This window comes from Frieseomelitta varia, unplaced genomic scaffold, assembly GCF_011392965.1.
Source record: "Frieseomelitta varia isolate USP_RPSP 00005682 unplaced genomic scaffold, Fvar_1.2 scaffold_192, whole genome shotgun sequence".
Lineage (NCBI taxonomy): Eukaryota > Metazoa > Arthropoda > Insecta > Hymenoptera > Apidae > Frieseomelitta > Frieseomelitta varia.
Window position 1 is genome coordinate 230,676 of NW_025109661.1, and position 26,791 is coordinate 257,466.

A 26,791-nucleotide genomic window follows, 5' to 3' on the forward strand; every position below is an offset into this window, starting at 1 on the left:
AAGTGTATGCTAATTATCTATAACTGACGTGCGTGATTTTCGCATGTTACAGCAATAAAAAGAAATTACAAGTGAATAAGAGTTTCCGATAATTGCATTTAATTTTAAAAAATGTGACTTGACAAATATAAGAACACGTGGCTTATAATTAGTAATTTCATAATACATAAAGGCACATAATTCATAGTATTAATAAATTTAATATATTTTTATTCAAAATGTAAAATGTAATTATCTGCATTTACGATATTGTAACATTCACGTGCGATTGCGTCAGATAAGGAATAATATCTTGAGGAATTAAAGAACATCGGCAGGTGACGACATGCCTTGTGCACACCCACCGATTCGACCAATCGCGTGCTAGGTTATCAAGTGTTCTCAAATCATTTCCTCTTTCCAATTTATCTGTTTAATTATTCGTTAAAGCAGAAAATAGTATCCACTATGAAACATTTGTTGTTTTGAAAGAAAAACGTATTTAATAAAAAATTTAGAAAAAGAAGATACGTTCAATATTGTTGAAATGCTATTGTGATACAACTACAATATGCAAACCACTGTTCGTATCAATAAATTCGTATCGACTTACCATACACTGGTAAGTCGATACGAAGAACCGAATGAAAGAGAAAAGTCACCTGTTGATGAGAGCATAAGATCTTAATGTTTTGTATGTATAACATGAAAATGTACATATTAAAAGGATAGTTATTCTAAAAAGCTAATTGCAATTTATAATATCGAAAAATCGAAATTTTCCAAAAATTTTACTAATTGTGAGTATTTATATTACACATTTTTGGAAATTTTTGAAAATGTTTGGTAAAGAAGATATTTGAGAATAAATTTTTGTTACAATTGAGGAAAAGAAATTACATCAAAAAGAAGAACATTTTATTGCTAAAAAAAAAAAAGTCACTAAAATACGATTTTATAAAATGCACAATTATACTATACTGTCATAGTACAACAAGCGATAAGTATCGTTTAATTATTCGATAGGTACTAAGGGCATATTAATTGAATGCTTAGAATTCTATTAACTAAGGTCAAATACATACGTATCTACGTGCAATAGTTTAGAGCACGTCTTGCGTCATTCGAAGAAACCACAGATCGTTTGATCAAGAAAGCATTACTAAACACTAACAATATTTGCTGCGAGCTCCAAAGAATCGATCAATGATTTGTGATTTGTGCAAGGTCAAGAACTACTACTTGGGAGAATTCTGTCAATCGTTTATGCGTTTTATTGATTATAATCGTTGTATAATAATTGTTGTATAGCAACAGCGATTTAGTATATTATATTTTAACTTCTATTCCCACAATTGATACTCTCGCGAAATTTCTAAGATCGTTTTCGAAATCTAAATGTCGTTTCATTTCTCATGGTATTCTTGATTGGTTGTCGTTATGTTGATAGGTTATCTTAATTATGAATGCAATTAGTTTCTCTTTCTTCCTTCAGCACTTTTCCTTTTACGCGCGCACGTGCACGTAGAAAAGATTAATTTACAGTATCATAGCCTTTCGTTTCATTGTTTGATAATATTCGTATCTACAAATTTCATTCCATGTATTTCAGTTTTGATCAGTCATTCTCTTCGTCAGTCTATTTTATAAATACGCTACGTCATTTTATACATTTTACATCATATTTACTGTTAATAATGTTTTTCTCGTGTTACACATAATACACACCAAATTGTCCAAAAGTGAATTGGTATCAACATATAAATCAATAAAAATATAAAAGATAAGAAGGTGTTAATACAATTAAGAACGTTTTGTTACAGTTTGAATTTACATGAAGAACAATGTACTCACTTTTCCAGCTGAGACAGGTATAGTGGTTTCTCTAGTATAAATTGGTACGTCCAAGTCACTAACACTGCTACTGATACTAGGTGCTCTGGAATCTGGTCGACCACTGACAGGGACAGAAAGATGCGTTGGCCTAAGTGGATGAGATTCCGCGATGAAACCCTCTCCAAAGTCCTCATCATCTCGATCCATCTTTTCTTACAACACCAAACAAAGCGTACGTAAAGTGACAAAACCAATAAATTTACCACTCTTCTTGTGTAAACCAATACTACAAAGGATATACACAAATTTCATTTTATTGATGATAAAACAATATAATGAAACGTATAAACGTCTCGCGTTATTTTTAATCAATTAATCACAGATAAATTTAAAACTGGCTGCTCGTTATACTATTTAAGCACGTTGAAATTATACGAATGGCAATCATTAATGAGAATAAGAAAAAAAGAATGATACGTAACGTTTGTCATTTGAATGAGATATCTCAGTTATTTCTGCGTGAATTATTGAAGATGAAAGCAGATACATCATTGAAATAATGACAATTGTCAATTTGTGCGTCGTAGATAACGTTTGTAAAATTAGCGCCAGAATGTGACAACAGTACGCTTTCCCTATCAATTATTTGGCAAAGAATCAAGGCTAGTAACTCGATGACACACTCCCCACTCCTATTGAAAATTTCGTCCTAACGATCATTCAAGAAAATCGAAGCACTGATCGTAACTTTTGCACTAATCGTAATTTCGTGTACGTCAACGCGAGAGTCTCCTCGATTTTGAAACTGTTGCTGATAATTGGAATTTCGCGGTAACGCGAAAAATGCACGGAATTTAGAGGGAAAATTATCACGTACAATGTGACTCGGAATTAACATTAACATTAACGTCACTGAATTTGAACTTTACTTTCTCAATTTCTTATATTAGAACTATGCATATTTATAAAAGCCGTTAATCACATTTTAACGCAAATCATTCGAACGTGAATTGGCAAAAATTCTTGAATATGCTTTACGTATTTAGCATTTATACGCTCGACCAATGAACCATTGTTTAAAGATTTCGCACGTGAAAAGAAAAAAAAAGAAAGAAAGAAAGAAAGAAACAGAAAGAAAATATATTTCTCGTACAATATATTCGTTACTATGTAAGAAGATATATGTATTAGTTTGCCCGAGCCAATATGTCGACCGTGAAAAAATCAGGACATGGTCCATTGACGTCAACAAGGAGCTTCAAAAACTGTTACAAGAAAAGCATAACATTTTTTAATTACCTCGTGGTCAAGCGAAGTAGAAAATAGGAAAAATAGAACGAAGAGAATAGTTTCGTCAATAGTTCGTTGTTTCTGAATGGATGAGCCTGTACCTCTTATACAGCTGATTACGAAAGAATGTACCGAACGTGTTACCGATGAAATCGACGATAAAAGCACGGAAATATGGGAGGAAAAATGTCGAAGATCAGAACATCCGTACAGTCAGGGTGTGCTCTTGAGACTGAGCTAGAGGACGCATCACGTCGCGACGTCGCCGTCGTCGTCGTCGTCGGCAAGACGTAGCCGTCGGCCTCCGGCTGGATTTAATTTTAACGCGTACGTCGTTAGACGAGCCTCCGGCTTCCTTTAACAACGAACACAACTACGTTAATGCATCGCCTCTTCTTCCCCTTCGACTCCTCTACTCTCCTATATTTCTGCATCAATTAATTCCTGCTAAACTTCGCAATTGATTTCACTTGACCTGATAGCATATCCTGCCGGATAGTTTCTAACTATCAGACTTCTCTAACGATTCAAATATCTTCCGAAGACATTCGTATCTTTTTCTTTCTTTTCACTTTAATTTTATCTTTCATTTACAATAGAAACTTAACGAGAGACACTGCACTTTAAAAACGTGCACGTACATCGAATGCTCATTCTTTCTACATGTTTCTTTTTTTCTTTTTTTTTTTTTAAACAATTTGCCAACTTTCTTTCTACTCGAGATCATGGAAATTTTCTTCCGCATATCTATCATTATGCATGCACGTACGTATAGAAAGATATCGATTCCGCGACAAATTATTGCTGCTATTCAATTTCAATCAACTTTCATTATGTTTTCTAATGACATTGATTACATAAAAAAGAACATTCGATTTTGAAGCCAGTCGGGTGCATCAAAAATGGTTTTCTTTCATTGACAGGCATTTACAAAATATGTAATGTTTCTACAGCAATCAATGATACGCTACTGAAGAGATATATCACAGTCTAAATAACTAAAATATTCAAATACTCTGTTTTGGAAATAAAAAATTTGAAATCTAGTGAAATATATCATCGAAGTATAAAACTCTTTTCTTAACAGAAAATTGAGAAGATAATATTTCCATATGAACCGACGTTCTTTTTTTTTTATTGTTAAAATAACAATGTAAAACTCGCCATATCTTACAAAATCGTTTTTTCATTTTTGAGCATCCAATTATGTACATATATGAACTTATCAGCGTCATCTAGCGAATTATTCAAATGATGTTGTGGATGTTTTCGTTTTGAAACTGCTCGACAGGTCGATGAAAATTAATATTAGACAACTGATATTATGATATCAACGAAGTTTATTAAAGATATTAACAATATATACGCTTTCGTTTGCGAATTTAGTCTTGCACGGTAAAAATATTTTGTTAAGAAAAGATGGTCGTACTGACACGAATTCTAGGTTATACGGCAAAGGTAATTTAATATTAATGACGTATTTGGTATTGCTTTCTCATCGAGTTCATTAATATTAATGTAATAATAAATACGTAGAAATGTCGATTAATGGATTAATTATTTAGTTACCAAGGAAATATTTGCGGCGAGGATTAATCGACAGCGTACGTATTCATGTAACTGGAGGTACCGGCGGTTCTGGATTACCTAATTACGGTGGAATAGGCGGAGCAGGAGGAAATGTATATCTTGTTCCAAAAGAAAGATTAACATTACAATATGTTAAATACAAGCTAAAAGGTGTGAAATTAAAAGCAGGACCAGGATACGATAGTAGCAAGAAAGGGCTCATTGGAACACCTGGAACGGATTTAAATATAAAAGTTCCAATTGGCATCACTGTTTATGATCAGAATCGCATTAAACTTGGTAACGTATATAAACAACTTGATATTTAGGTGAATTATAATAGTTACTCATGATTGTTTGTGAAAATGTAGGAGCAGTGAATTCAAAGGATACAAAATTGTTGGTTGCACAAGGTGGAACAGGAGGATGCGAAAGGACAGGCTTCTGTGGTCTTAAAGGCGAAAGTCGCACTATAGTCCTTGATCTTCAGTTACTTGCTGACGTTGGTTTAATAGGTTTTCCAAATGCAGGAAAAAGTACATTTTTAAATGTAATTTCAAATGCTAAATCAAAGATTGCAGACTATCCATGTAAGTTTATTTTTGTACAAAGCACATTATCCTCTACTCGTTGAACATATGATATTTCTTCTTGCTTACTATGTGTGTATTTTTTCCAGTTACAACTATAAAACCGCAAATAGGTATTATAAAATATAAAGATCACAGACAAATTTCAGTTGCAGATTTACCAGGTTTAATTGAAGGTGCATATCTTAACAAAGGAATGGGTCATAAATTTTTAAAACACATAGAGAGAACAAAATTATTATTATTTATTGTAGACATTCAGGGATGTCAACTTTCCATTAAACATAAACATAAATCTTGCCTAGAAACTGTGCTCCTATTAAATAAAGAGATTGAACTTTATAATCCAGATTTGTTAGACAGGCCCACAATAATTATAGTAAATAAAATGGATACAAATGGAGCAAGTGAAATTTATAATGAAATTGAACAAAAATTAAATAATTTGTCAGAATTCCTTTCAGAATTCGATGAATCAATTCAACCAAAAAAGGTATTGCAATTTGACGATATTATAACAACATCTTTGATTTTAAAAAATACAGATGAGATACAGGAAATTAAAAGAAAGATTAGATATATTATTGACAAGTATGAAGAAGAAAAAATTTCTATTGAAAATATGGATTCAGATGAAGATCGTTTACGTACAAAATTAAAACGACAAATGCAGCAATATGCACCAACATTTGTATAGTTTATTGTATTTTAATGAATTATATAATTAAAACCGGAAATATAATTTTTTAAAATAATATATACAAATTGAAACATAATAAATAGTGTTATTATTTTAAATTGTTTGGATAGAGCATTTTATTTATTTTTACCCATTTACATTTTAAGTTTGCTTCTTTTACTTTTTTTATCCAATTTTCTCCAAGCGGAGCCGTATTTTCTATTTCGATCTTTTCAATTTCATTTGAGTCTTTGATAACATCAATGTCTCCAATCCATTTCTCTACTCCATTCCATGCTATCATTATTCCATTATCAGTGCACAATTTAGGTGGAGTTCTTACGAAGTTGTATCCTAATTCTGTGCACACGATATTTAATGCTTTCGCTAAAAAATTATTACATGCTACTCCGCCTGATACAACCTGTTCAATGAAGAAACGAAATACACGTATCAAATTAAAACAACATTATTAACACCAGTTTTAACATACCAGTGTTCGTTTATTTTCAGGAAATAATGATATTTTATTAATAAATTCCATTGCTCTTTGAGTTCTTTGACAGATATGTTTCACTGTAGCCAATTGAAATGCTGCACATAAATTATATGCATCAGGAATCACTGCATCACCAATTATGTTATGTTTCTTTTCTTCTAATTCAACATACATGTTACAAACAGAAAAGAGTGCAGCAAAACTAAAGTTACAATCATAATATTTTGTCAGTATAGGTGGAAATAAAAATTGGTCTACGTTTGATGCTTTACTTGCTGCAGTTTCTATAGCTAAACCTCCATTTAACGTACTAAATTCTGGAATATTTCTTAACTTGAGCTTTCGTGCAATCTACAATCAATAAAAGATTTACGTTATTTTATATGAAATGTAAGAAATAACTTAATTTACTATTTATTATGTGTGGATTAGAAATATATTAAAAGATACTTTAAAAAAAATGATGGATAAAAAACAAAATACCATCATAATATTGCAATAATTACTTTATCAAACATTTCCCCAGGTGCATTATTAATAGAAGTACCCAATAGATAAAATTTATTTACATTTTTAACAATTGCTAGTAAACAGTGGGCTCCAGAAACCAATAAAACAAGATATGGATAATCAATCTGTAATTAAAAATTTAAGTCTTTCTTGTGTAACTGATCAAACGTTATAAAAAACCATTGTTGTTTATAAAAAGACCTTTTCACTCATTCTTGCTGTTAAAGCATGAGCTTCCATATGATGTATTGGTATAAAAGGTTTCTCCCCAATTTTTGCTAGATATTTTCCAAATTGTGCTCCAACTTTAAGTGACAGAGGAAGGCCAGGTTTTATAGTTGTAGCTATTGCATCAATATCTTTTAACTTTAGATTTGCAGCTTTCAAAGCATTTTCGCAAGTTTTTGTAATATTATTTCTGTGTAATATCCTTGCGAATGATGGAATTATTCCTCCAAAACTAAACAGTATTGAAATTTTTAAATAGAATGCAAAAATTATCAGACAAATTGTACGAAATGCTATATAAGAAAAATTAACAAATTACTTCAAATGGGTCAAATATTGAGAACTAATTGCTTCACCTAAAATTGTTCCATTAGTATCAACAATTCCGCAAGCTGTATCATCACAGCTAGATTCTATTCCCAAAATTATAGCAGGCCTACTGTGTACAAAATTTTGTACTAATTTTAAATTATGTTTATGCAAATCTGATAATATATTATTATTCATAGAGTGTTTATATAAGTATTTGCCATACAGTGATACAACATTATAAGCCATTCCTTTTTTTAAATTGTATATTAACACTCTGATCTATTTATATCTTATATATTTATAAGTACTCTTATCTATTTATATCTTATATGGACATACATTATATTGTTTATGTACTATGTAAATACAAATATAGATATGGATATATATAAATACATAATAGTACATTAAAGTACTCAAATTACTTCTATTTGTTTATATACAAAATAAAATACAACCATTACTCCACTAGCAATTAAATTAATAATTTATATATTGTAACTTCGTTTAATCTTATTTATTTTATGTGGTATTTGAAATTATTTCAATATATAGAAGTAACACGTGCTATACTTGTTATGATATTGGATTCAACATTACTTCGAGATTTCGATATGAAGTTGATACCTCGAAAGTAACAATCGATGTGACCTACGCAATATCGGACGCAACGCTCGCAATATCGGAGCCATCACAGATTGCAGACTTTCCCTCAAGTATCAAAAAGTGGATGTACAATGTCGGAGCAGTAAGAAATATTCCTTTTTCCATAGAAAATTAATGTTCTGATCTAACTTTTAGCATTTAATTTAACCTCTTGATTATCTTGCATGCACTTATAATTTTACTATCTCTTCATTTTTATTATTTCTTTCGCGTAGCTGAATTTGATTTAAGGTTAGAGTTATAATCACTGTTAATAGTGACGTACATTGTGTTTTCTCCATCATCCATTGCACTCCATTTTTTTATGACTTATTTATCTTTTATGTTTGCAGTCAGTTTATTTCGTAAAATACGACAATTATATTTGCAGGATATCAAAGAAACTGAATATCTAGGAAAATATTGTTTGTTCATATTGTGTACTAATTACTACTTTAGTAAATGTTATTTTGATTATTTTTCGTTGTACGTGTGATTAATCTCCGTGAGTTGTAATAATAAAATACTGTTGTATTTTAATGTAAATTTATTGTTTCTGTACGTTAATTGAAAAAATACATTTACAAGTAACAAAATTTTGAATATATTTAATAATTTGATTTTACTTCTGTATGATGTGAATATGAAATTAGAATAATTTTATTTGTACAGAACTTAGAATTATTTTTATGACAGAGATTAAAATATGATTAATATAAGTAATATATATGTATCTGCATTTGTAGGAAATTTACACACGTAGAAATGTATAGGGTGCACATGATGCGAAGAAATACAGAAAATGAACAAGTATTTAGGTTGTATTTCATTGCATCTGTTAACAACATTGTATTGTATTGTAGTTATTAATTTTATAATTTATTCTAAAATAAGTTTTAAAATAATGTTTTTAACAACTATTTATTCAGTGATGATACTCTATTGGATGAAGATCTTGGAGATGAAGAATATGATCTAGGCAACGATGAAGAAGAGGCTCTTTTAGCAGATGACTATGAACTAGAGAGGGTGAGCATATTGCTGGACCATTATTTTGTTGTTAAATGAAAATTAGTTCTTTGCAAAACCATTAATGTAATATGATACAATGTCCAAGTTTGAAAAATATTAATTTCAGAAAGTTAAGAACTTTTTACTTCACTTGCTGTTGCATTATCATTTATAATTGACATATTGCTCCATTAATTAAAATGATTCTGGAAATTATAGTTTATTAAGGTTACTCTCTATGAGTTTTCTGACGTTTCTGCTGAACTTTACAGAAAAATTAATTATGACCACAACTGGATCGACTGTGATATTTTATTTTCATGTATCTTATAAACAATATATTTCAGCAAGCAAGAAGAATTTTATTTAATTCTGTCTTATTTACTTTGTGTATTATGACAAAGATAAACAAATCTAAAATCATAACGTCAAATTATATGTTGTTTATTGTATGAGAGTATTGTCCTAGACACAAGGTATTTAGTCATGTATAGAATCACTTTGTACGTGGCAAAGATATATTAAAATACTCCAATATTTGAATACTCCGAAATTTTTTTTTAAAGTAAAATAAATATTTTACTAAATTGTGAGCGCAAAATATATGTTTATTGTAAGAGATTGTATTCAAAGTTCAAAACAAATGCGTGAAAATTATTAAAACGCGAGATTATTATTGCGTTAATTTAGGCGAGAATTTTATATTTTATATGGATATACTTCATATTAATTGTTGATTTATAAAATTGATCACGAGATTTTTTCATTTCATTATAAAATGCAAAAGATGTGAAATTGAAACATAAAATATGTCATGTAAATCCTGATTACATCACTTATTTAATAAATATTTATGCAGGGGAAATGAAAGATAATCAATTGATATTTATTCTTGATATTCATATTGTATCGTGGTATTGTTTACAGTAAACAACTCTTATTCTTTGTACTGTAATTGCTTTTTGCATTTTTCTTATTATTTGAAATTTCATAATTACTTTTTTCAATACTAATTAAACTTTGCGTATCAATGACCACCGAGAATTTTTACATAATAACACTTCTTAATTTATTATGTTATTTGTATTTATTATGTTTCCTTTTCCCTGTTTATTAAAAAAAGAAACGCAATTGTTAGATATCGTAAGCAGTAATATTTGTTAATGTGCTGTTTGTAGTGTCTCTGAACAAATTTAAAGCACTATTGACTTCTGTGATTTATAATGTACGTATTTAAATATTACAATTATTGCAAATAGTATATTCCAACATGTTACGAAGAATTGTGTGTTTTAATGAAAGTCTTTATGAGTAAAAGATGTAGTAAAATGACTGTAGCACATAGGCGTATTTATATAGATTTTTTAAAGTCTGTTTAAGATCTCGGTTTCACAGAACAGTTTACTTTAGCAGAAATAAAAATTGGAGCTTGCTTCTTTAGAAAGTTAAATGTAACAATCATCATTTTCTGTAGATATCATTATTTCGGTAATATAAAATGTATAATTTCTCTCAATGAAATCTCATTATGTGATAAATTCTTTCATTAAAACATTCAAAGATTATGAGAAAGAAAAAAAATACCGATCTTGATTATTGTGACAACATGGTATTGTAAGAAAGTAATATCGATCGTTTTTTTTTTTTTTTTTTAAACGATTGTAACGATACATCGTACATATTTTACATCGTTTGGGTATCATCAACGCGTACAGAATTTAAAATGATGTATCTATTTCCATTTTCATCAAAAAGAAGTAGCATGAAATATTGAAAGAGTTGAAATGCACAGTACAATGATTCCTAGTGTAATTTAACTAAAATAGTACAAATGTATGTACTATATGTAGTATAAAATAAATGTATGTACGTTATGTAGTATATGACCGAATATAATATGAAACATATTGTTAACAATACATCATGGCAATATATTATGCTACTGCAACTGATATTGTAACATATTGTATGATATACGTTTATAACAATTTCGTATTGCGAAGTATCAGACATACTGTCGCTTTTATTCAGAAAATAATATTTTATTACTCCAGTCGATTGTTACGGTAACATCCCCATTTGCATAAATTATAATAACACGACTAGGAAGTGAGGAATTTGCGATTAAATAATTCTGCCGTATAAATCTTATTATCAGCGACTGATATAATAATGAAGAACAATCGGAACGAGGAGAGAGTTGGAAATTTAATGGAAGTAGCAGGTAGAGAGACAGAACGGTGCGAGTTATTTTCTAAAACTATATACACATGGCGGTATAACTTGTCACAGATTGATATAAACATAGACATATAGTTAATTAGGTTGTAGATTGTAACGACCACGGCTAAATATTATATTTTCATTACAAATATTTGGCAATTTAATTCCCTGAGCAGCAGAATAGCTATAAGGGAGAAGAGGAGACAGATGATGTACTGGACTTAGGAGTAACCGACGCGCTCGACGACTTAGATGGTGACGACGAAAACATAGAGTTTAATAGAAGCAAAACTGATAGGAGCAACCAGAACGATTTTTACGAGGACGGCGATCAGCTAGAGGCACAATCGAAATATTACGAACAAGACGAGATTCATGAATACAAGAGCGAACAAGTCCGACAGCACGATGAACGTCCCTCGGTCGACAATATCAACGCTTCGAGTAACATTGAAAGGGGAGATCTACGAGAGAAGCTGCAGAAAAATGCAAAGATCTATTCTGGGAATGGGCAGGGATTGGAAGATGATGAATGCGAAGAAGCTAAAGAAAGGAGGAACAGGTTTCAAAATGAAAGAACTATCGTCTCTTCGAAAATGAACAATCACATACCGGATACTTTGGAGAACGTGGTCACGTGTGAACCATCCAAACTGGCGTCCAGAGGCCGTGGAAGAGGTCGAAGCACAAGAGGAAGTCGCGGAGGAAGATTCGGGATAATACAAAATTCGGGAAATTTTAATCCAAGGTGGGTGCAATTATTGCGATTCTTAAGGTTAAGTTTTTTTCTCTGTTTTATGCACAGATATATATATACATATATATGCTACAAACATGCATACATATATATAGTATATATATGTATATCTATATATACATGATACACACTATAAATATATATATATATATATATATACTTACTATATATATATAATATACATTTGTATATATATGCATGTATGTATCATATATACACAAATGTATATTATATATATATAGTTATATATATAGTAAGTATATATATATATATATATATATATATATATATAATATTAAATGAAATATTAAGACACCTATCCAGAATGTATAATTATGAAATAAATTGTAATTGACCAGGTTCGGTAATGCACGTAATGCAAGCTTCGATAATCAACCGCCACCGGTATGCAGGCCGCCTTTGCTCGAGACTCGGCCACCGTTTCTTCTCGGAGTACCGAACAATATGCAAAATCAACAGATCATTTACCAGCAACAAAATTCCCAAGTACAATCTTTCCAGCATTACTCACCGAACGGTTCGCTCCAAGGTCCATCGCATTTTGTAGATAATAGACCGCAATTCAATCCTAACCAATTTCAAAACCAAGTGGCCCCTAGAATAATCGGGCCAAGGTTAGATTACGGGCCCCGAGTTGGCTTGCCAGGATCCCTTCAAGGGCTTAGTCACCCATCGTCTTACAATCACCCATCGAGTCAACCACCGTACATCCAAATTCAACCGGGGCCAGCGGCAGCGACCGCCCCGTTTCAAACTTCGGCTACTCTCATGCAAGAAGGCCCTAATCAAGTACGACTGATGCAAAACAATCAGGGCCCGTTGTTGCAAGGAAATCCTGGAGGAACGATTCTTGGGAATCTGAACTCAGCGGTGCCTGGAACCGGATCAGTGGCGCCGTTGTTGCAGAATAATCAGCCACTACCCATGCAAGCATATCCACGCCAAACTACTTCCCAGGGGCCGCTCATTAGTCATCCTAACGTCACTCAAATGCCAAATCAATCGCCCTTTGAGAACAGACCACCTTTCCAAGAAGCAGCTCAATTTGAAAACCGACCCGTTTACGATTCGAGGTCCGGCTATTCCGATCAAGTACCTACCAGTCAATTTAATACTAATACGTTACCTGTACCACAACAGTCCACTTCCAATGTACCCAATGTACCTTTACCTCCAGGGCACAAGATTTTAATCAATCCTCACTTTCGAGGAGCCGTTCAGTCGACGAACGACGGTAAGTGTTTTCGGATGTGATTATTAGTTTTTTTTAACTTTCAATTCCAAGTTCTCTGTAATTCCTTTGCTCACGATCCCTTTTGATTTGATGAACACAACAGCAAGACTCGCATGGGATTCCAATCAACAACAAACGCCTAGTTTACCATCTCAAGTCTCTTCTGGCCAGTTTTCACAGTCTGCTATCCCATATCAGAATCAAAGTTCGTACAACCAAACTCAACAAGGACCAGCACATTATCAACAGAATTATCAACAGAATAAGAGTGATGTACGTATTGTATGATATTGCACTGACTAATTAAAGTTTGACTATTTTGATTTTGCACAAGACTGTATAGTTACGCAAATTTTCACACGCAGGATCCTTATGCATACTTTTCTGATGTGTGGCAAGAAAATAAACCGCAGAAAAATCAAACTGGAACGCCAAACAAACAATATCCTCCCCTAGAAAGTAATTATTTACGAGATGGTAGCTATGAAACCAGTTCGAAATATAAGTTGGATCAGTGGGATCAAAAAAATAATTATTCACAGGTTCGTAGTGTTTACGAATTAGCAGCATATTCTTAAACATAAAGAACAAGCCAGTTTTAACAACAATTCGCATTTCTAGGATCATAGAGGAGTCCATCAAAATTATCGCGACAGAGATTTGTCGTCAAAAACTAGAAACGATCATGTTTCAAAAAATAGGACTTACTCGTCAACTACGTATCGCGAAAATTACGACCAAAATCATGTACAGAAATCTAACAGATCAGTGAATACTTCGATAAGAACTAGGTTACCACAAAAAAGAGTTCCCAACTCTGTAGATAAACCTTTACGTGATTTGAGCCCAAAGCGAATAAAGATTAGCAATAGAAATCTCCAAGAAGTAAGAACAGTGGATACATTAAACAATACGAATAATGATAAAAAGGTATATACGTATATATAATATTGTATATTATATAGTGTCTTCACATTGCACAGTTTTTCAAAACTGTGAACTTTTGTAGGATGAAGAAAACGATCCAGAAATGCAGGAATACAGAAAAAAGATGGAGGAACAGAAACGTCTTAGGGAAAAGGTTCTGCGAGAAAAGGAAAATCGACGGAAAATGGCTGCAATGGAGAAACAAAATGATGAAGCTAAGAACGAAAATACATGTATGTATTTTGTGTAAATCAAATGTATAGAAATAATTTAGTAATTATTTGCTTGAACGAAGTGAATAAATTTTCGAAGACAATGTTAAAATAAGTTTTAAAAACATTTTTTACAGATATATATATTTTATTATTGTTCAACAGAGTCATCATTTTTTTTAATCAAAAATATCTTTGAAAAATAATTTCATAATTCTTCTTTTGTCATCACAATTAAATGTTTATTTTGTTTCTATTTAAATTATAACAAATTTCGTTCAAAAAATAATATATTACATATATAATAGTAGTAGCAATTTAAACAAATAAATATAGTGTGTAATTAATATATTTTACTTCCTAGTAAATGAAAATACACAGGATACAAAACCTGTATCAGCACTTATGGGAGTAGTAAAAGATGGTTCCATAAACAAAGGACATACCAGTATTGGAAGAGGACGTGCTCGTCCTATTAGTACACAATCTACAGAGGTACATGACTAAAGATGCCATATTTTTTATTTTACCGTTATTGGTACATAAGAACTTCAACTAGACATTCCTATTTTTTTCCTTTTTTTAATATATAGTTTTGTAAAATTCAGTGATTAACAATTGAATTAACATTTGAATGATTAACAATTTGTATTCTTATCATGATCATTTTGGTAAGCAGTTCGTGCTTAATACTCACAGCAAATAAATGCGTGCGAAATGTAATCATATTTGAGATCTATTTGTTTGTAAATTTTCTTATTATATATAATTTTCTTATTATATTATAATGAAGAAGAGAATGAGAGAGAAAAATATAGTTCAAATATACTATACATAAATATCAAAGAGCAACAATTTTAGTAAATTAAAAATTTTTTTTGTTATTTATTAAAATATATGCATTTTTTAGCTTGCATTTTTTAAAAAGAGTATATCATTTTTAAATATTGAATATTACTTGAATAATAATTTATATATTTTCATATATTATATATTTTCAAATGAAATATAAAATAAAAAAGAATATATACATAATGTCTATTAGACTTTTTGTATATTTTTTACTCGTGTTTCAATAAAATATATTTTTAAATACTTTTTGTTTTTTTTTAATTTCCTTTAAACTTTTATCAAAATCATTCTATATCAAAATGTTTTATTTTTCATTTAATGTAATTTTTGAAACAAAATGTTAATCTTTTCAATAATTTTTAATGTTAGCATCAATCATGTTGTACTCAAATATTATTTTTTTCTCAATATAACTTCTTTTGAAAATACCTTAATAATTATTTTTGTTATAGGTCTCAGAAAAATCATCGTGTATACGAATTGTTCGGACAATACAAACTGTACAACCTAACGATTCTGTAGATTCTGCAAAAGATAGTAATTCTGGACATACAATTAATCCAATAAATGAACATGTAAAAGTATTAAATTCCCAGTCTGGAACACGAAGAATTGTGATTCAAAAACCATTACTGAATACACAGAAAGTTGCCACTACTATACAAAAAACAGTATCGAATTTACAAAAAGGTCAGCTATTAATGCAAAGTAAATTAATCAATGTCGCTCAATGTCAGTCTCAGAGAGTTGGTCAGAATCAAGCTGATGTTTTGAAAAAACTGACAAACATAGGACAGAAAATTGTTGGAACTCCACAAAGAATTGTTAAACAAAAATCTCCAGGAAACTTTCAAAAAACTATTATCAATGTACAAGAAATAACAAATACAAATGCACAAAAGAGCGTTATTAATACGCAAAATAATCAAAGAGTTGTACTTCAAAAAACACCTATACAACAGAAAAAAATACCAGAAATGAAAACAAATACTGTGAAAGTAGAAAATTTGGCAGCAAGTACGTCTGAAGCACAAATTAGACGTATGTGTCAAGGCATCGGAACAATTGAGGTGACTATCTTTGCATGAAAATGTTTAAGACTTTAATTTTCATTGCAAATTCTAGCTTTAGAAGTTAGAAATCTATTCCTTCTTTTTCAATAGTCATTTTGATAATGATTTTAATTAAAATTTAAGATAATGTTCCAAGTATTATGTACACTCATGTTAATAATAATTACATTTTTTCCTCTTTTCTTTTTTTTCTGAAAGAAGTTTTATTAGTTTGTTATAATTTTTACCTATTTGACACATTGATTTTTTTTTTTTTTTTTTTTTTTTTTTTTTTGGGGGGAAGTTTTTTTTTTGAGAGGAAAGTATTTTTTTTCACTAAGATATACAAATTTATTTTACATAGTAATTGACAAATTCATTGGTGTAATTGTTTAAAACTGTTATCCGAAAATTACTTTGTATTCATTCAGTACATGATACACTTTTTTTATGACAAAATAAAACTAAGTATTTGGTAATTACAGTATTGTATTACTTTCCTTGATACATATGGATACGACATGTAACAATTAAATTTATTTTGAAAACTTTACTAACCTAAAGGTTTAAATCATGTTTGTGAATAACAAATATAGTTTTTAATATGTAATAAACAATATATAAAAGAACATAGCAACATAGTTTGCAATATATTATCTGACAATATTTTACACAAATTTAACTTGGTATGTCTTGTTTTTTCTGAAAAATACTCTGTTATATCATATTTTATGCCTTTAAAACTACATCTATCATTTAATTTGTCGTTATGCTTTCAATAAGTTTCTGTAACAAGTTAGCGACTTTCCTTTTTCTAATAAAAGATGGTTTTCTCAATTTTTAATTAATAATTATCTGTTTATATTGTTCGTGTTGTAGAGCATACAAATGGGTGAACGCAGCGCAACGATTGTGTTTAAGACGCAGTCTGCTGCTATGGTTTTTCACAAGAAATACCAACGTAAAATGCTAGATCTTTCGCTGATAACCGTTCGCCTTGTACCGCAATCAAGCGGAACCAAGACTACGGCTACAATTGTAAAAGTTTCTTAAAAAAAAAAAAAAAAACAAGAAAATCGCAAAAATATTAAACGTATTTAATCTAGTGTATTTCGATAAAAATGAAGGAAGAAATACATAGGACATTTATGTTTGCGTTTACAGATAACGACACTTTATTTCACTGAAGCAGCCTGTTTGAAATTTTACATACTATTTCGTTTGAAGTATCGTCCATGAATTAAAAAAAAAAAAAAAAAAACATATTTTTGGCTGCAAATAAATTGTATAATATGCTTTTATAAATGAAGGTAGATAAACTTAACGGTTTAATTTGTACATATGTCAAATGTGGAATGTATATTTCATATAAAAATACACACGGTAGTATCTAATTGTGCATTTAACGACTATCATTTATTACGCAGTATGTATGCTAAGCTCGTGAATTTGTAATTTTAAATGCAAGAATATACACGTGTCATTACATAAAACTTATGAAATACATTTACAATGTATAATATTTTAAATTAAAAGGAATTCAAACAACTATAAAGATTGTGTCTATTAAAGGCTCTCTTATGATAATGTTGTTATACTTGTATACTATAAAAATTAGATTAGATATTATAATTATTTGTTGCAATATTTGCTTAAATTATGCATATATCGAACAGTGCATGTCAATCACCGTAAAGAACCAATGATCTCGTTATATTTCTCACGTTTGATATGATCTATACTAAATTGTTCAATCTTTTCTTACAAATATCTAATAATTTACAGTGTCATAAAAAACACATGAAAAATACATAATACACTCTACAATATACCTATATATTGCAAAAAATAAAGTAGAATGTTACGAATAAACTAGCTAAAATATGGAATTTTTTTAAATTAAAAATTAAATATTAAGTTCTACTGAGCAATAAATTTAAAAAAAAGAAATTCTAAATGTATACGAATATTTTCAAAAGATGTATTATTGTTTAATAACTCAAGCCATCGTTACAATTAAATGGCGCTATATGTAATAAATTATTATTATTCCACAAAATAAAAGAACCACCTAATAATTAATTTACAAACAGTTACGTATAAGAAAATTTATATCAATACTTTTATTTATCGGCAATTTGTCTTAAATTTTATTTAAATTTTACTACGTGCTCATTTTTTAATTATAGAAAGCAACTTAATCGTTAATTTTCATAGTAATATATAATATAATTATATATAATTTCCCAATTTTTACCAATATATCATTGTTAATCGAATTCAATTTAACGTTTTATTCCATGCAAGAAATACACATGTACATGCCTTAGTTGTTGTTTATGCCGTGCTGTGACGCTGCATTAGCTTAAGAAATCACAGACGGGCGATCATTGTATCATTTTAGCTTTCTAATTCAAGCTTAGGTTATATATTCTTAATTATTGTGAATGTATCAATATCAATATGTCTTCGACTGAAGTTGACTGGGGTAAATATGTGGATGAACAAGAGAAATTGTCTGCAAAGGTAATATTCACTGTGTGTTTTCACCACCGGCTTAACCTCACTTTAATTTGTTTATCACACTTTTGTCATGCAATGAAGATTTTCATTGTGCATTTTCATTGTTTGATTATCAAAAACTGAAATTATGTTCACGATAATTAACCCACGTTACTCGACAATATGATTCACATTAACAACAATTTCAATTTCTTTTTACTATGAAGCATTTTTGTTTTTGTTCTTCTTTTACGAAATAATAATAACATTCTTATGACTGTTAGGTATCTAGTCTAAATATAGATAAGGAAGTTAAAGAAAATGCGGCGAATACAGATTCTAAAAATGATGATGGAGTAGATGAGCAAATCTCACCAGCGGAGAAGTCGTTACTTCAAAAGATTATACGTAAAGGTTTAGTAGAAACAACACAGGACATAGAAATTCAAAGAAAGGATCCGTCTTCACCTTTGTATAGCGTTAAAACATTTGAAGCTCTTCATCTGTTGGTATTTTTAATTATCAATTTCCTTATGTTGATCTTTCTAAAAATATTATATATTATGATATACATTGCAGTAAACCAGCATTATTAAAAGGAGTGTATGCAATGGGATTTAATGCTCCATCAAAAATTCAAGAAACCGCACTACCTACCTTACTTGCTGATCCGTAAGTTTGTTTTTAATATAAAAAAATTTCATAAATATATTATATTTATTACATTATATTGTAAATAATGATTACTAAAGTAAACTGATTTTTTATAGACCACAAAATATGATTGCTCAATCACAATCTGGAACTGGTAAAACAGCGGCATTTGTATTAGCAATGCTCAGCAGAGTTGATACTACCAAAAATTATCCTCAAGTACTTTGTTTGTCACCAACTTATGAACTAGCTATACAAACAGGAGAAGTAGCAGCAAAAATGTCTGCATTCTGTAATGAAATAAAAATAAAATATGCTGTAAGAGGAGAAGAAAGTAATATATATTATAAATTATTTTCAAGTATTTAGAAATTTATTTTTTTTTTACAGAGATTTATTTATCTTTTCTTTTTTGTGTGATTTCAGTAAGTCGTGGATCAAAGATTACAGAACACATAATCATTGGAACACCAGGAAAAGTTTTAGATTGGGCTGTTAAATTTAAATTCTTTAGTTTAAGTAAAATATCAGTTTTTGTTCTAGACGAAGCAGATGTGATGATCGCGACACAAGGTCATCAAGACCAATGTATACGTATTCATAAGTAATTATTCTATTTAATTTCTCTACAAATTATATAAAAATATAGAAATATAAGTAATTGCTTTGCCAAAATTACATAGAAATATAAAAAATGAATATTTTAAACTTTATACATGTTTGTATTTATATCTGAATTTACTTAAGCATACTACTTACAGGCAACTTCCACGCACATGTCAAATGATGTTTTTCTCTGCAACATATGAACCAGAAGTGATGAAGTTTGCAGAAATTATAGTTAACAATCCTTTGATAATAAGATTATTGAAAGAAGAAGAAAGTTTAGATAATATTAAACAATATTATGTAAAATGCAAGGATCTGGATGAAAAATATGCAGCTATTACCAATATATATGGTGTAATAACAATAGGACAGGCAATTATTTTTTGTCATGTAAGATATCTTAAAGTTATATGAGTGTTATACAAATGTTTTATCTGTTTCAAAATTATAAGTAATACTTTGCATTTGTTTACAGACTAGGAAAACAGCTAATTGGTTGGCTGAAAGAATGACAAAAGATGGTCACGCAGTAGCTGTTTTATCTGGAGAACTGACAGTTGAACAAAGAATTTCAGTTTTAGATCGTTTTAGAGCTGGTCTTGAAAAGGTTCTTATTACGACTAATGTTTTAGCCAGAGGTATTTATCTATTACTTTCTACATATTCTTTAGATTCTTAATAAAAACTATAAAGGTACAAATTTAGATAACTTTATATAATTTTACAAAATATTAATTGTAAATCTATTTGAGCGCTTCAGCAATTAAAAATGTTATTGGTGTTGCAGGTATTGATGTCGAACAAGTAACAATAGTTGTCAATTTTGATTTACCAATGGATCAAAATCGGCAAGCAGATTGTGAAACGTATTTACATAGAATTGGTCGTGCTGGACGTTTTGGTAAATCTGGAATTGCCATTAATTTAGTAGACTCGTCGCATGCAATGCAATTATGTAAGGACATAGAAAAACATTTTGGAAAGAAAATACAATACCTTGATGCCGAAGATGCGGATGAAATAGAAAAAATAGGAGTCTAGGTATCTTATTAATAAATAAGAAATACGATCATGCTTTTTATCAAATATGCAATAGATATATTGTAATACTTCCTAAAAGAATAGATATTTGTATTCTCAACGTGAATTCTTTGTATTTCTTTTCCAATAGCACATATTATCAACAGATATTATATGTTTACTTCTTTTTGTAATAATTGTATAATATTCTTTAACGATTTAAAATATGGCGATTGGATCAGGAATATATACAGAGTTTAAACAATATAAAAAATAAAGAAATATTTTTATATGTTATACAACAAACAACTATTTGGCGCAAAGAAATATGTCCTTATCTTTGTACCATTACGTAACTTTATTAATTAATAGAAAAAAAACTAATCATTCCTTTTTAATTTGACCACATAATCTATTGGACATTAATTTTTAATTATACTAAGGAAATATTACAACGATATCGTGATGATATTATCACGATTTATATAAGTACAAATAATACAAGTAAAAATCAGTTGTAATCATTAATTAATAATTATAAAGTATTAATTATTGATCATATTGAAGCAAATAAGTTGTGACTATTGTATCACGCCTTTACCGATATATTTTAAAACAATTTCTTTGACAACAGTGTAGATACAGATATAGTTAAAAATACGCGAAACGTACAAATGAAATTAAAATGCAATGGTGTGACAGATTAATGAAACAAAATATTCAATGCCATTACTGTAATACACTGTTTTTACAAAGTTTACAATTACAATTACAATTTACAAGGATATATGTGTCAAAATATTGAAGTACGGCGTGTATTAATTTTTTTTTTTATGGAGTTGTATGAATCACTTGATCATTTTTAATCCAACAAAATTTGTATATTATTTACATTGTATTTCATAAATGTAAACATTTTTTTCCCATAAAATTCTCTCAAATTCGTAAACTTTTGTTTTTAAATAAAAATTTCTGATTAGATAGGAAGTCTTTTTCAAAAATAACCATGACATATTTTAAACATACATTTATTAAGACTAAAAAAATCGAAATAAATTGTGTGACATCTCCCGACGTCTTTGCGCGCGTTCAAGTTCTTCTACATCATTTCAAGTTCCAATTCCAATCGTTCTCTCTTTGGTCGGCAACTAGGATGGGTACTAGCCTTGTGTCGAGTCCTCACAGTGTTCGTCCTTAATAGATCAATTCCGAAGATATAAAATCACCAGCTGCAAGTGGATGTGGCTAACCAACGGATCGATGACGATCACCAATGTTAAGCACGCACCGTATGGACCCGACCCTAGGATGGATAGACCAATCATTTCTATGCCCAACTTAAAAGGCCCTAACCCAAGCTATTTGGAGTAGGGGATTGCCACCATCAGCCCTACGATGAGTAAGTCTGACTGGCAACTCTACTTTATCGACATGATTCCAAAACCGTCGCGTTCCCATTGCGCGCTGTAAGTCCTGGCATTTTTATTAAAAATAGCAGAGGTCCCTCCCCTCCGGACGTTTGACAATTGTAACACGCTTAAAAAAAGTATAAAATAAATTGGCCCTTCTATCCTATTGCAATGTTTATCATTTGCGTTATTACTCAATCCATCATGTTGATGGAAAATTATATAAAAGTGCATCAGATGATATTGCTCGCATTTTGAACTTTACAATCGTGAATAAATATCCATTTTCTTATCATTTTTTTGCTACTTAAGCAATAAAATGCAATGCAATTTTAATAACAGATAACTCAATTTTTAGAACATTTCTAACAAGTGACCCATTCTCTGACTTTTGCATGTGATACGTAATCCGATTCGTCTCGTCGGGTTTACTTTTTTCTTCGCCTAATTCAACTTTTACTGATAAAGCAAAGCTACATACGTACATGTGTTGATACGTTTTGTAGCTGGGAACAAGTGACATTGTTATTTTTGAATATTGTCGACTAACGTGTAGAAATCATTAACAAATAAATATTGAAAATATTGCTGGATGGCTACTGTTCACTTTGTTCTTCTACAATCTCGCAAGCTTTCTTTCGAGCAACGCACATTAACTAAAAAAGTTAATGTACTTGACGAATTGTATGACGTTTATCACAATCGGTGAACAGGCACATTTATTAGGAATATATCGAATTTTTAGATACATTTTTATGTTCATCATCGATTCAAAACTAATTAAACTTTATTATTTTCTGGTGAAATGGTATAATTTGGTTGCACATTTCTTACATTTTTTATAACAAGACATATGTTAATATAAATGCTGTTAATATAAATATGCACTTTCTTCTGGTAAAGAAATGAAATTCTTTTAGGGTTTACATTTAGCGGAACAATAATGTTTAAAAATACAAAACAGAAACGAATGATTCGAGAACAAATATCAACACGGCACGTGAAAAACTCGCTTTCTCCTTTTATCTGCTTTATAAAGTACAGTAGTGTCCTAAGTGTTTAACTTTACTCGATCTGGTAAACTGTATTTATATATTTGCAATGTCAATAGCAATTTGTAACAAATTAATTGTTATTGCGATTGAATTGCGATGTGAAATTCAGTCTTCAGTATGGGATTTTATTTAATTACATGCCCATGCCTCCCATACCGCCCATACCACCCATACCACCCATACCACCACCCATTGGCACCTGAGGTTCTTCTTTGGGTAATTCAGCAACTACTGCTTCTGCAGTCGTGAGTAGCGACGCAACACCCGCAGCATCAGTAAGTGCCGTACGCACCACCTTTGTTGGATCGATGATACCTTTCTCGATCATATCAACGTACTCATCGTTCAAAGCATCATAACCAAGATTACTGTCACTAACTTTCGCTACCACCAAACTAGCATCCACGCCTGCATTTTGAGCAATTTGCAAGCACGGCATACGCAGTGCATTTGCCACTATCTTTATTCCCGTTTCTTGATCACTGTTTAATGCTTTCAAATTTCGAAGAGCTGGAATACACCTTAGAAGGGCAGTGCCACCTATAAATTACAAATATCGAAAAGAATTATTACTTTTTTCTTTTTTTCTCAAGATCTACGATGAACACATGTAACATTTTTCAAAGTAAAAAAAGTTAAATTTTGAACGTACATTGCACCATATTTATGTGAAAATTTGTTACAGATATTGAAGGAACAGAGTATAATTACCTCCAGGAACAATCCCTTCTTCAACAGCTGCTCTAGTGGCGTTAAGAGCATCGTGAACACGGTCTTTCTTTTCATTAACTTCAACTTCGCTACTTCCGCCAACTCTCAGAACCGCAACTCCAGACGCTAGCCTTGCTAGTCGCTCTTGTAGCTTTTCTTTTTCGTAGTCGGAAGTTGTATTGGCAATCTGATCTCTAATTTGATCCGCTCTGTGATCAATGTCACCTTTTTTCCCTTTGCCCTTAAGGAACAGCGTATCGTCTTTCGTAATTACAACTTCTCCCACTTCACCTAAATCGCACGACTGCACGTTCTCTAATTTAACGAGATTCGCATCATCTCCAAATACAATTCCGCCAGTCAGAATTGCCATATCTTGAAGCGTCGCTTTCCTATTATCTCCAAAACCAGGGGCCTTAACCGCAGCCACCTGCAAACCGATTTTCAATCTATTGACGACAAGCGTCGACAGCGCTTCACCATCGATATCTTCTGCTATAATGACAAGCGGTTTTCGCTGGGAATTCGCCAATTCTAATGCTGGAATTATAGACTGTACAGACGATATCTTTTTCTCGCTAAAGAGCAAAAGTGCATCTTGGAACTCAACTTTTGCCCCTTTACTAGAATTTATAAAGTACGGAGATATATAGCCCCTGTCAAACTTCATTCCTTCTATAACTTCCAGTTCGTCGTGTAACGTTTTACCATCTTTCACAGTGATTACACCCTCTTTTCCAACTTTTTTCATAGCGTCCGATATAAGATTGCCAATTGCCTTATCCCCATTGGCTGAAATAGTTGCTACTTGAGCAATTTCCTCTGGAGTTGTTACCGGTTTACTTAAAGCTTTCAACTCGTCCTTGACTTTGTCAACTGCCAACATTACACCTGCAATATGTCCATTGTGTTATAAATGAAGTATTATTTCAAAAGATTTCTAATAGCAATGCGTAGATACAAAAGTAGCTGTTTAGTTCCATTTTTATTTTTACTTTCACTTACCTCTTCTTATTTCTACAGGATTGGCACCTTTACTGATTTTCTCAAATCCCTCTTTGGCAATGGCTCTTGCCAGAACTGTAGCTGTGGTCGTGCCATCGCCTGCCTCTTCATTCGTATTGTTCGCTACATCTTGCACCAATTTCGCTCCAATGTTTTGAAACTTGTCTTTCAACTCCACTCCCTTGGCAACTGTGACACCATCTTTGGTGATCTTTGGACTACCCCAACTTTGCTCTAAGATGACGTTACGTCCTTTTGGACCCATTGTAACTGCAACCGCGTCCGCTAAAATATCAACACCTTGCAACATAAGTGCTCTAACTTCCGCGCCAAAACGTACATCTTTGGCATATGAACGAGCTTGTAACTGACGTAATGCCGCACCACGTAATACAGTCGGTAATCTGTGCATCTGAAACAGCAAAAAAAAAAAAAGAGAGAAGCTGTTAGCATTACAATCAAAACTTTTTGAAACATGCAAATCGTAATATTTAGTGTAAAGTTAATTTAATTATATTTAATAATTTTGCTTTCACGTTAGAGGGTAATTAATTGACTTTTTAGTGATTGCGGTTATGTAAACTACCGCGTGGTCGTTGAAAAAACACAATGAGACACAGGTTACCTTAAATCACGTTAATCTGTAACAAATTGTAACAAGTTTCGCAAGGGTGTACGTAACGATATTTAAGCTTATCGCTTCTTTTTATTTTCTGTATTCGTTTCTTCAACGTAGCAACAACGTAATCCGCGAGTCAATTTGACCGGCTCATCCGAGTGAAAAGAGATCAAGCGAAATAACTGGAAATTATCACGACGAGAAGAAAAAATAAAAAGAACGTGTACGAATAATTTTGATAAAGTCTGATAACTTGTTTGCGAGACAACGTTATTTGTATCTTTTCGTTCTCCGTCCCACGTTTCTGAACGACGACACAGTTTCAAAAATCGTGGAAGATGTTCCTTGAAGGTTCAATGTTTCAATTTTTTGACGAGATGAAAAACTTGAGAGGTCACCGTAAATGCAGAACGTATCCCCGCAAGATGATAAACGCACGAAAAACGTGAAACATCCACGACGAATGCGAAAAAACTAAATTGGTTCGAGACTGCTAACCGGTTGATGCATTGCTAAACTGTATGTGTATTTTATTTACGGGAAAAAAAGGGAATCAAATGTATAAGAAAAAACAGCTTACCTTTAATTAATGAGAGAGAAAAAACCGCTGATTAGGAATTATAGTTACAAAAGTAATTGAAAATCGGCACAGCGTGACCGCACGTTGTCTCGTCAGTAGAATGAAATGTGTGAGAAGGCTTACGCTATCACATGGGTAATGATTCCCTCCCCACCACTTTTCCTCCTCATTCTGACCTAACCTTTTTCTGTGTGTTCGATC

General features: G+C 31.0%; 5 protein-coding genes across 10 annotated transcripts; 3 read left to right on the forward strand and 2 right to left on the reverse strand.

The window, feature by feature from the left end:
• The first annotated feature begins 1,962 nt into the window (after nt 1-1,962).
• On the forward strand, nt 1,963-6,024 carry LOC122539180 (GTP-binding protein 10 homolog). 2 transcript variants are annotated; one of them, XM_043673866.1, is made up of 4 exons: nt 1,963-2,047; nt 4,671-4,974; nt 5,046-5,264; nt 5,354-6,024. In XM_043673866.1, the coding sequence occupies exons 1-4, from the start codon at nt 1,985-1,987 to the stop codon at nt 5,959-5,961; spliced, it is 1,194 nt and encodes a 397-aa protein (XP_043529801.1). In that variant the 5' UTR covers nt 1,963-1,984; the 3' UTR covers nt 5,962-6,024. The 2 variants fall into 2 exon arrangements, with proteins under 2 accessions (XP_043529801.1, XP_043529802.1); XM_043673867.1 differs by lacking the exon at nt 1,963-2,047 and adding an exon at nt 4,322-4,563.
• Nucleotides 6,025-6,052: 28 nt separating this feature from the next.
• On the reverse strand, nt 6,053-8,196 carry LOC122539179 (probable tRNA N6-adenosine threonylcarbamoyltransferase, mitochondrial). Its single transcript, XM_043673865.1, has 6 exons — nt 8,120-8,196; nt 7,500-7,619; nt 7,154-7,412; nt 6,949-7,077; nt 6,437-6,793; nt 6,053-6,367 (listed from the first exon to the last, which is right to left on the reverse strand). Exons 1-6 carry the CDS (start codon nt 8,182-8,184, stop codon nt 6,053-6,055), a joined length of 1,245 nt encoding a protein of 414 aa, XP_043529800.1. The 5' UTR covers nt 8,185-8,196.
• Nucleotides 8,106-17,731, forward strand: LOC122539176. 3 transcript variants are annotated; one of them, XM_043673857.1, is made up of 12 exons: nt 8,346-8,623; nt 8,884-8,955; nt 9,067-9,166; nt 11,548-12,119; nt 12,488-13,383; nt 13,487-13,656; nt 13,749-13,925; nt 14,005-14,313; nt 14,393-14,543; nt 14,887-15,017; nt 15,827-16,444; nt 17,306-17,731. In XM_043673857.1, the coding sequence occupies exons 1-12, from the start codon at nt 8,463-8,465 to the stop codon at nt 17,477-17,479; spliced, it is 3,531 nt and encodes a 1,176-aa protein (XP_043529792.1). In that variant the 5' UTR covers nt 8,346-8,462; the 3' UTR covers nt 17,480-17,731. The 3 variants fall into 3 exon arrangements, with proteins under 3 accessions (XP_043529794.1, XP_043529792.1, XP_043529793.1); XM_043673858.1 differs by lacking the exon at nt 8,346-8,623 and adding an exon at nt 8,664-8,695; XM_043673859.1 differs by lacking the exons at nt 8,346-8,623; nt 8,884-8,955 and adding an exon at nt 8,106-8,240.
• A 1,034-nt stretch (nt 17,732-18,765) lies between these two features.
• LOC122539203 (DEAD-box helicase Dbp80) lies at nt 18,766-22,848 on the forward strand. Its single transcript, XM_043673928.1, has 8 exons — nt 18,766-18,952; nt 19,213-19,433; nt 19,508-19,600; nt 19,699-19,916; nt 20,009-20,186; nt 20,344-20,581; nt 20,667-20,829; nt 20,979-22,848. The coding sequence occupies exons 1-8, from the start codon at nt 18,890-18,892 to the stop codon at nt 21,230-21,232; spliced, it is 1,428 nt and encodes a 475-aa protein (XP_043529863.1). The 5' UTR covers nt 18,766-18,889; the 3' UTR covers nt 21,233-22,848.
• A 216-nt stretch (nt 22,849-23,064) lies between these two features.
• On the reverse strand, nt 23,065-26,738 carry LOC122539201 (heat shock protein 60A-like). 3 transcript variants are annotated; one of them, XM_043673921.1, is made up of 4 exons: nt 26,591-26,738; nt 25,392-25,803; nt 24,387-25,277; nt 23,065-24,215 (listed from the first exon to the last, which is right to left on the reverse strand). In XM_043673921.1, the coding sequence occupies exons 2-4, from the start codon at nt 25,801-25,803 to the stop codon at nt 23,809-23,811; spliced, it is 1,710 nt and encodes a 569-aa protein (XP_043529856.1). In that variant the 5' UTR covers nt 26,591-26,738; the 3' UTR covers nt 23,065-23,808. The 3 variants fall into 3 exon arrangements, with proteins under 3 accessions (XP_043529856.1, XP_043529857.1, XP_043529858.1); XM_043673922.1 differs by having other exon boundaries at nt 25,392-25,805; nt 26,597-26,725; XM_043673923.1 differs by lacking the exon at nt 26,591-26,738 and adding an exon at nt 26,017-26,129.
• Nucleotides 26,739-26,791: the final 53 nt, after the last annotated feature.

Coding starts and splice junctions, on each gene's coding strand:
- LOC122539180 (XM_043673866.1), top strand. CDS start 1,985: ATGAAACCCTCTCCAAAGTCCTCATCATCTCGATCCATCTTTTCTTAC. Junction 4,975..5,045: donor TCAGAATCGCATTAAACTTG/GTAACGTATATA, acceptor GTGAAAATGTAG/GAGCAGTGAATTCAAAGGAT. Junction 5,265..5,353: donor AAAGATTGCAGACTATCCAT/GTAAGTTTATTT, acceptor TATTTTTTCCAG/TTACAACTATAAAACCGCAA.
- LOC122539179 (XM_043673865.1), bottom strand. CDS start 8,184: ATGGCTCCGATATTGCGAGCGTTGCGTCCGATATTGCGTAGGTCACAT. Junction 7,078..7,153: donor CAGCAAGAATGAGTGAAAAG/GTCTTTTTATAA, acceptor TTTTAATTACAG/ATTGATTATCCATATCTTGT. Junction 6,794..6,948: donor CTGGGGAAATGTTTGATAAA/GTAATTATTGCA, acceptor TATTGATTGTAG/ATTGCACGAAAGCTCAAGTT.
- LOC122539176 (XM_043673857.1), top strand. CDS start 8,463: ATGACTTATTTATCTTTTATGTTTGCAGTCAGTTTATTTCGTAAAATA. Junction 8,956..9,066: donor GAAAATGAACAAGTATTTAG/GTTGTATTTCAT, acceptor CTATTTATTCAG/TGATGATACTCTATTGGATG. Junction 15,018..15,826: donor TTAGTACACAATCTACAGAG/GTACATGACTAA, acceptor TTTTTGTTATAG/GTCTCAGAAAAATCATCGTG.
- LOC122539203 (XM_043673928.1), top strand. CDS start 18,890: ATGTCTTCGACTGAAGTTGACTGGGGTAAATATGTGGATGAACAAGAG. Junction 19,434..19,507: donor ACATTTGAAGCTCTTCATCT/GTTGGTATTTTT, acceptor TATACATTGCAG/TAAACCAGCATTATTAAAAG. Junction 19,917..20,008: donor TGCTGTAAGAGGAGAAGAAA/GTAATATATATT, acceptor GTGTGATTTCAG/TAAGTCGTGGATCAAAGATT.
- LOC122539201 (XM_043673921.1), bottom strand. CDS start 25,803: ATGCACAGATTACCGACTGTATTACGTGGTGCGGCATTACGTCAGTTA. Junction 25,278..25,391: donor TCCTGTAGAAATAAGAAGAG/GTAAGTGAAAGT, acceptor GACATATTGCAG/GTGTAATGTTGGCAGTTGAC. Junction 24,216..24,386: donor AGAAGGGATTGTTCCTGGAG/GTAATTATACTC, acceptor TGTAATTTATAG/GTGGCACTGCCCTTCTAAGG.